At 33.4% G+C, this 8,155-nt stretch overlaps 1 protein-coding gene and 1 long non-coding RNA gene across 4 annotated transcripts; both read left to right on the forward strand.

Annotated features, from left to right (window-relative positions):
• Positions 1-549: 549 nt before the first annotated feature.
• LOC136068777 (disease resistance-like protein CSA1) lies at positions 550-3,207 on the forward strand. Of its 3 annotated transcripts, XM_065776420.1 has the most exons (7): positions 550-1,195; positions 1,301-1,625; positions 1,701-2,067; positions 2,159-2,321; positions 2,422-2,636; positions 2,730-2,861; positions 2,938-3,207. In XM_065776420.1, exons 1-4 carry the CDS (start codon positions 578-580, stop codon positions 2,178-2,180), a joined length of 1,332 nt encoding a protein of 443 aa, XP_065632492.1. In that variant the 5' UTR covers positions 550-577; the 3' UTR covers positions 2,181-2,321; positions 2,422-2,636; positions 2,730-2,861; positions 2,938-3,207. The 3 variants fall into 3 exon arrangements, with proteins under 3 accessions (XP_065632492.1, XP_065632490.1, XP_065632491.1); XM_065776418.1 differs by having other exon boundaries at positions 1,301-2,067; XM_065776419.1 differs by having other exon boundaries at positions 1,301-2,067; positions 2,730-2,838.
• A 208-nt stretch (positions 3,208-3,415) lies between these two features.
• LOC136068778 (uncharacterized) lies at positions 3,416-8,090 on the forward strand. The gene is made up of 3 exons (XR_010630099.1): positions 3,416-4,387; positions 4,486-4,591; positions 6,962-8,090. It is a non-coding gene; the product is annotated as an uncharacterized LOC136068778 (long non-coding RNA).
• Positions 8,091-8,155: the final 65 nt, after the last annotated feature.

An 8,155-nucleotide genomic window follows, 5' to 3' on the forward strand; every position in this document is an offset into this window, starting at 1 on the left:
TTTTTTTTTTTTTTTTTTTTTTTTTTTTTTTTTGTTGCTAAAACCAAACCATGCATTTATTAATTATTACTATATAAAATAAATTTTCTATAATTTTTTTAATAAATAAAATCAAATTGTGCACAAATATTTTAAAATGTACACATAACCATAAAGAATTTATGGTGCAAAATCAATGAACTATTGACAAATGTTTATTTATTTATTTATTTAAAAAGTAGTGCCACATATATTTCAAGTTTTACTATATTGAATATACAAATTGATGTGTCTCAAATTATAAAAAGATAATTCAAATATTTATTTATGAGATGGTTGAAGTCTACTAATCGTATTCATTGTCACATTAATTTGTAAACTTTATGTTTATATAATTGTAGTGCCTTTAGCATTTTTTTTTTAAAAGTGTGTATTTTAATTCATAATTGAATGATTATTATTTCTTAATATATGCTCTTAGCTTTTTTTTTTTTTGAAACGAGCTCATAGCCTTATTTTGTTTTCTTTTTACTAATAATGTTTTTTTTTTTTTTAAATTCTTCTTTTGCAGAGATGTCAATTCGAAACATTGAAATATATGAATTTCTCGTGTTGTAAAAATATTACAAAAGTACCTGACTTATCAGTTATTGCGCCAAACATAAAGACGTTGAGGTTTGATAAATGCATAAATTTAGTTGAGGTTCATCAGTCCGTTGGGCTTCTTGAAAAGCTTGAAGGCTGGACTCTCAATAATTGTCAAAATCTTAGAATTTTACCAACAAAGCTCCAGTTGAAATCTCTTAACCGGTTGTGTTTCTTTGGCTCTGAAAGTATTAAATGGTTCCCTTCATCAATAGGATATCTCACTGGGCTTCGTGGGTTATCAATAAGTTTAAAAAACGTGAAAGATGTTCCAAGTAACATCTATCATTTACAAAATCTTACGCACCTCGTTATGCATGATTGTGAAGAATTTCCAAAAGCCATGGATACCCCTGGTTGCTTCCCCAAGTTAGAATGTCTACGTATCTATTTCGGCAAATTTACTACCCTCCCTGAAATTGCTATTATATTTCCCCAATTAAATACTCTAGGGCTTGACTGGTGCCGGAACCTTAGGGAAATTCCAAGACTTCCACATTGTATACAACGTGTATGTACAATAGGGTGTAATTCGTTGAATTCACAATCAAGAAGAAGATTATTAAATCAGGTCTCTTTTTCTTTCTCTCAAAGTTATAGAATTTTTTTTTGTTAATTGAAGATTATTACTAAATTTGCTAAACTGAAGTTTCTTAATTTTGTTAATGGCAAGCAGTTTGGAGAATTTATAGGGCTTCAACAAAATATCGTATGTGCAAGGGGAATACGGCATCAGGATTCTGATTCTGAAACAAACTTTGAATCAGAATCAGAATTTGATTTCGATGAAGCTACATCTGAAACGGACTCGCCATGTATACTTCATGGTGCTTATTCACTTGCACTTCCAGGAACAAAGATTCCAAAGGGGTGGTTCAACCATCAGAGTGTTGGAAGTTCCGTATCATTCTCGGTGGGTCGGAAACTTCCATCATTTGCTATCTGTGTGGCTCTAAAATTGGAACTGAAGGATGATGTGCCATATAGATTTTATCATTCTAGTAAGTGTTGTTGTTCTGTCTACATGAACACCATTGGTTTTGAAACATTGATTCAGTCTGTTAATTTTGTACTAGATTCAGAATCTTTTATGTGGTTCTACTATATAAGAGATAGCGATTTGAAACATATAATTCTGGAGGATTGGAATGACATTGAGATTCGATTTGAATGTTCAAATTATGATCCTAAAATAGCAAAAATTACAATAGAAAGGTGCGGAGTCCATGTATCATGCATTTGTCCTCCTTGCAACTCCGCAGCAAATGAGGATGCTGACTTCAACCCATGTCCACCATTGAACAAAATGAGAAACCATCGACCAACCTATGCCAGACGTCCCCAAAAACACCACCCGTCCCACTTCGGATGGCTTCGAATCCGATTCCGATTCTGGAAACGGAGCTCTCGCCCAACCCTTCCAAGTGCAACGCTCATATCCAGGTACTTTCTTCTTTTTTATTATTCACTCTCTCTGTTTGGAAAACCAAAGAAAAGGAAACAAACAAGTTTTTTTTTTTTTTGGAAACTCAAGGGCTCTGAGGGAAATGGAATAGATAGATCCCAGGGCTTTCAACAATGGAGCAGAAGATTCAGGGCTTCCAATTGCCCACACTTATGTCAATGATGGTTCCAACTCCAAGTTATATCCCCCATCAGAGAAGGCAATAAAATCTTGATCGAACTTAGATGCCAAGGTATGCCTCCTTCTTTAGTTGCATTTTTGGATTCACATCTTAATTAAAGGCTCAATTATAGAATTTTTGCTCAAGTATTTATTGCAAACACTTGAATCAGTAATGATGACAGACCCACGACTTCAGCATTGTTGGGTTGATTTCTGTAGCTGTTGATGAAAGCAATTCCTCATACATATGAGTTTTGTGCCCAAAAATGATCGTTCTGTTCCCTAGGACCCTCTGTTCTGGTATTTTGATGACTTCATATTTGATGGAACTGGGTTGAAGTCAGCATCCTCTGTTCTTGATTGAACTTCAAACAAATATGCCAAGGTACCATCATTACTCTGAATTCGGTTTTTTTTTTTTTTAATCCCAAGTGAGTTACAAGCAGAGTCACCAAATATGAATTCACACTATATGCAGTTGTGGTGATGAAAATTCTTTAGGAGGCACGAGAGGAAGCACATCAAGTATTTGATAAAATGTTACTTTGGGCTGAATGAACGAACTCACTCTCTTACTTTGCAAAAGAGTAGGTTCGATATACATATAATGGTAAATTACTGTAAAGATTACACTATTGTATTTCTATTGTTAGCTGGTTGTTGAGGATTTATCTTTTGGATTTCAGCAAACATCATCAACTTCATTGTAAGTCCAGCTTCCAAGCTCAGTTGGGAATGGAAGAGCGAAGGATATTTTGGCTTTGGCTTCTTCGTTATTTGAAATGGGGTTAGATAACTTGGGCGCTTGGGTCTTCAAACACTCCAGTCTAATGTTTCCTGTAAATGAGAACACTTGTTGCCTTATATCAAGAACATTAGCTGCTTTCTCTTAGGAAGCACATTCCCTTATTGCTTCTTTACCAAGCCAAAATTTTGCTAGCTTCATCTCATTTACAGTTAAGTGCCTGTTTTGTCAGTGCTTTTTTTTTTTTTTTTTGTGTGTGTGGCTGAGTTCATTGTTTAACAAGCAGAAGGTTTTTGAACCAAGGAGTGATCAGGCATCAAGCATTTCATAGGATATGCCAAATGTTAGAGTAATTGATAGAGGTAGACATTCTGGAGTTGACACCACCATAACTTTGATTGCTGCAGTGAAAGGCATGATAAACCATTATGCACTTCATCTCTTATACTTTGTGTTTTAAATATTTGTGTGAGTAATAAGATTTAGAGTATCAGAGCAAAAATTGTTCTCTCTTGCCATCTCTTTAAAGTTGGATATTATGGTTTTGTTATTTTAATTTTCTGTTCATATTTTTAAAACAAAACATTTGTGTTTTCAAACAACATCCATGCAGAATGGTTACCTTAAGCACAATATTTTTGCTTTAAATCATGCATCAGTAATACCTGGCTGCTTAGATTCATAATTCTCATGATGATGTTTCAATATTCCGTTCTTTTTTCATCGTAAATGCATACATATTTGAAATTTAGTATTCATAAGTTTTATCGCATTAGATATTGATTTCTTTGATTCATTTTTCCCCTTCTGTTACAACATCAGCAACTAGTATTCTTTGGCATTGATTTTTGTGAAGATCCCTTAAGAAGATTGGCTTTTAGTGTCTCTGGAAAGTTTCCTTAGTCCTATATGCAGCTCATGTAGTTATGAGTCAATCTTTTGTTATTTACTTTCTGATCTAACAGTGTTTGTCATTTTCAATACTCTTTCCCTATACGAGGATTGTGTTATCATCTTCATATGTTGTAATCAGTACAAGGGAAATACAATGAATTTTAAATGCTTTTATTTTCTTGTAATGAAATCCATCAATGTAGAATATATTTAATTTGTAGGGAATTTTTATATTGAAATCGTAGAAATGGACCTTTTCTGCTTTTGCCAAAAGGCTGTTGGTGGGTGCTTGAACATTTGGAAGAATCACTATTGGGATATCTTGACCACATCATCTAATAAACACGATCGTGTAGAAAATGTTTATGTATTGTGAAATACATTAAATAGCCAATAGAAGGTCTATATTCCAAGAAGCTAAGATGTGAGTTTCAATAATTTGATTCAGTGCTTTGAAGAACTGAAAATTGGAGAAGTTAAAAGAAAATATTAACAAGGTCAAAGACTGATGAGAAAAACTATTTATATATCCTGATATTTTTATTTGTTTGAAGAACCTTTATGCTTAAGAACATGCGATTGATCTTATTTGCAGAAAAGATGAATGCAATGAGTGAAAAGGCAAAGACCAAGCTGCTATTTCAATAAAAGTACCTGATTGCCCTCACTCCATCCTCTCAGTATTGGCTTAGGCCATTGAGGTATGTTCATAAGCATTACTTTGTATGTTACCTTGCTTGGGATATTTTTGAATTAAGCTATTAAAAACTCTATCGATGTATGATTAACCTTCTCGCAAAACGAACAAAAACTTACTTTGAGCTGTAATTTGATAAAATAGTCACCTATAACAAGCCTTGTTAGAGATGATTTGTCCACAAGTTAGCTTGTAAAACTATATGTGGCCTAGTCATGAGATTTTCACTGCCTGGTCCAGGCACCCAAAATTAAAGGCATTAACTTATAAATTAGTACGCTTGGCTCATAGCTTCTCATGGTCACCTAGTCATCAAATCAATCAACTTCCTTTTCTCCACATTGGAATATGTTTAAAAAGTTGATGATACATTCTTAAATTACTCTCTCCTTGGCTAGCCACCTTATTTAGGCCAAATTTATTGCTTTAGATATTATTTGTGCGAGAAAAAAAAAAAAAAAAAAAAAAAATATTTTTTATAATATTAAGGGGACACTAACATATTTAGTTTAAGGAAAATCAATGTATATTTCAAATAGGCAAAAATTCTTGTTGAACATCAGTGTGTACGGATACATAGGTATGCAACAACTAAAATCGTGAGATGAAGACACAATTTCCAACTTGAAATCGAGTCTTTAACTCACGATTTCAGTTTTTTGCACACCTATGTGTAAATACACACTGATGTGCAACAATCACTGCTCTTTCAAATAAGGTATGGCTAAACATAAAATTTTATGCAAGTAAAAGAAAAAAAAGAGCAATAATTTTCCTGGTGTACCATTGATGTTACCTTAATTCCTTCAAAACCTCTAGCTTTCAAATGGGATTAAGTGGTTTTGATATCTGAAAAAGTAGGAGAATTGGGGCATACATACACACACACACACACACACATATATATATGAGAAATATTAAAAACTCAATCCCATAGGAGGCAACAGCCACCCAGGTATCCCTTTGCTTTACATTTGATTATGGTTTGCTTAATTAGTACCGCCCTTGCTACATCAGTTGAGATGTTCATCAGGGGACATGTGGAATTGCAATATCTTTTTAAGAGTGCTGTTAATTACACACTGGTGTGTATGGTGTGTGTGCCCCATGTCAACTCAAATTGTGACCATTTCAAATTTATAACTGAAATCATGTTTTGAACACATAATTTTCAAGTGCTGTGTGTAGTGTGTGCACTTCACAGTGTGCAACAACATTTTTTTTTTTTTTTTTAATTATCCTACCCAGGAAAAAATAAACCTTTGATTTCCTTTTGTGGTATTGTTGTTCTCTTACTAGAGTTACCGTTATACTTAGATGTATGTCATAAGCATTGTTGCAAAACTTGGGGAATTGAGTATTCTGATAATTTCTTTTGCGTTTTCCTTCTTCTTATTGAAGCAAATTAAATTAAACAAACAATTTCCTATGTTTTTATTTTTTTATTTTTTATATAATTTCTTCTTCTTCTAACTTATGGTAATTGTTGGCCTTATAATTTGGTTTCAATATGGAAGTAGTCATGAGGCCATTTTGCTCTGAGTTTTATTTGCATGTGCTTCAATGTAATTTTATTAAGTATGATTTAGGCCTTCTGCATTGCTGATTTGTTAAATGTGACAAAAATATAACTAACATCATTCGTGGACTGGTATTATAGTTAGTCAAGTTCGGAGCAAGTTTTCTAATCCACTAAAGTTTTATGGTCCGTTTGGATTGAGAGGGAGTAGAGGAAAGTAGAGTAGAGTTGGCCAGAAATTAGCCTAATATCTGGTAAGCTCTACTCTACTCCCTCTTGCTTCTCCTCCCTCCTCCCTCAATCCAAATAGACCATTAGTCTTTTTAATACGATTATCAAACTAATGTTTTTTTTTTTTACTTCTTTGTCCATTTTAATGTATGAATTTCACCCTCAATCTCGTTGGTCATTTATTCCTCCAACTGTATTGCTAAGAAAATTCAAGGATGAATCACTTTTCCTTTGAAATTTTGTAGGAATTTTTGACACTTAGTAAAACTAATAATTACTTCGCTGTAGCTATTGATTTGTCATAGGACCGGTCGTAGTTAATGAATTGGCCATGGGGGGAGTGCTCTTCATTTTACCCTGATGTCATGTTAAAGGCTGGCTAGAATGTAGTCTCTTGAATATATATCCCTTAGTCTCAACAACTTCCTTTTAGTGGATATGAACAACCTATTCACTCTTCATCTTCACTAAAACTCCACTTCTCTTTTTCCCAAAGTCTTCAACATGGATTATAGAATTAATTGATATTCATACTCAAATCAAAAACAGCCCAAGAAAGTGTTGCTTTCTTATTAGGGCTCTAGAAATCTTCACAAGCAATTCAGAATCTTTTTTTGAATGCAGTAGTTGCAATGAAAATTCTTTGGATGGCAAAAGAGGAAGCTTTGTTTTCAAACACTAAAGCCAGCATAAATCAGTTAGCTCGTCGTCTAAACAAACAATGTGACTTTTAATTGAGATCACTTGGGATTCAATGGGAAACAGAAGAGCAAAACAGGGGAAGTGTTTGGACGAGGTCACCTAATCAATGGATAAACCTTAGTTTTGACTCCGTGGCAAGATGTTGTGTAATAATGTAGGCCATAGCCTTGCAAAATGGACCAAAACAAAAATGAGGAGGAGATACTAACCCTTTGTAAACAAGATGCTGACTTCAATCCATGTCTGCTATGCTGTGGAAGATTCCTGATTCAACTACAAAGAAACATGTCAAGGTACAATTATTACATTTAAGATCCTTCTCCCTCTAAATTAATTGGTTCATTCATGTGATTGGGTACAAATCCAATTAATGTAAACAAAATCTCAATGAATGGATGAAATTAGTCACTTTAGATTAGTTGATTTTGTTTTGATGTACATTCTTTTTTCATTGGTTGAGTGTTTCACCTTAAATGAGTTAGGGAAAACAAATATTATGGGATTTTGAAACTCCTTCACTGAGCTCCTTCAATTAATATTGTTCTGTATAGTTTTCCTGTTCCATTTGGTTCTATTATGACTTATATTTTCCTTTTATTCTGCTTTGAATAATCTGAAAATTAGGGAAAGCTACTCCTTGGTTAAATAGGAGTGGAATTTCAACGTGAGTGCAGGTGTAATACTTCTGTTAAAGCCGTATGAATAGAAGAAAAAGTTGAAGATATTAGGCTAAAAATTGAATTTCGAAGAAAGAACTTTGGCTATCTTTATAGTTTGACTAATATGCATTTGTGGTGCAGCTTATTTAGTGTAGCTTAGTATCGTAGGATAATGAATAATAAACAAAAAAAGATCCTGATTTTGGGTGCTAAATATTCTATAATTATTACTTCTTATAATATATGCCATAGGCAACTTACACATGATGAGAAGCATGTCTTATTTTGCAATTGAGTCAGTAATTCATCTTTGCTTCTTTGAAATGGTGTTTAATGTAGGTAAATTTTAGATTCCCTTTTAGTATATACTTTTAATTTAATGTACATTTTTTTTTTTTATGCATTACAAGGTTTTTTTTTTTTTTTTGGGGGGGGGGGGGGGGGGGGGGGTGGGGGG

Source organism: Quercus suber, unplaced genomic scaffold (assembly GCF_002906115.3).
Source record: "Quercus suber isolate HL8 unplaced genomic scaffold, Cork oak 2.0 scaffold_132, whole genome shotgun sequence".
Taxonomy (NCBI): Eukaryota; Viridiplantae; Streptophyta; class Magnoliopsida; order Fagales; family Fagaceae; genus Quercus; species Quercus suber.

Bases quoted from the DNA above. Each gene is read 5' to 3' on its own strand.
- LOC136068777 (XM_065776418.1), top strand. From the start codon at position 578: ATGAATTTCTCGTGTTGTAAAAATATTACAAAAGTACCTGACTTATCA. The intron at 1,196-1,300 runs GTCTCTTTTTCT...AATGGCAAGCAG, and splicing joins GAAGAAGATTATTAAATCAG to TTTGGAGAATTTATAGGGCT. The intron at 2,068-2,158 runs GTACTTTCTTCT...TGGAAACTCAAG, and splicing joins AGTGCAACGCTCATATCCAG to GGCTCTGAGGGAAATGGAAT.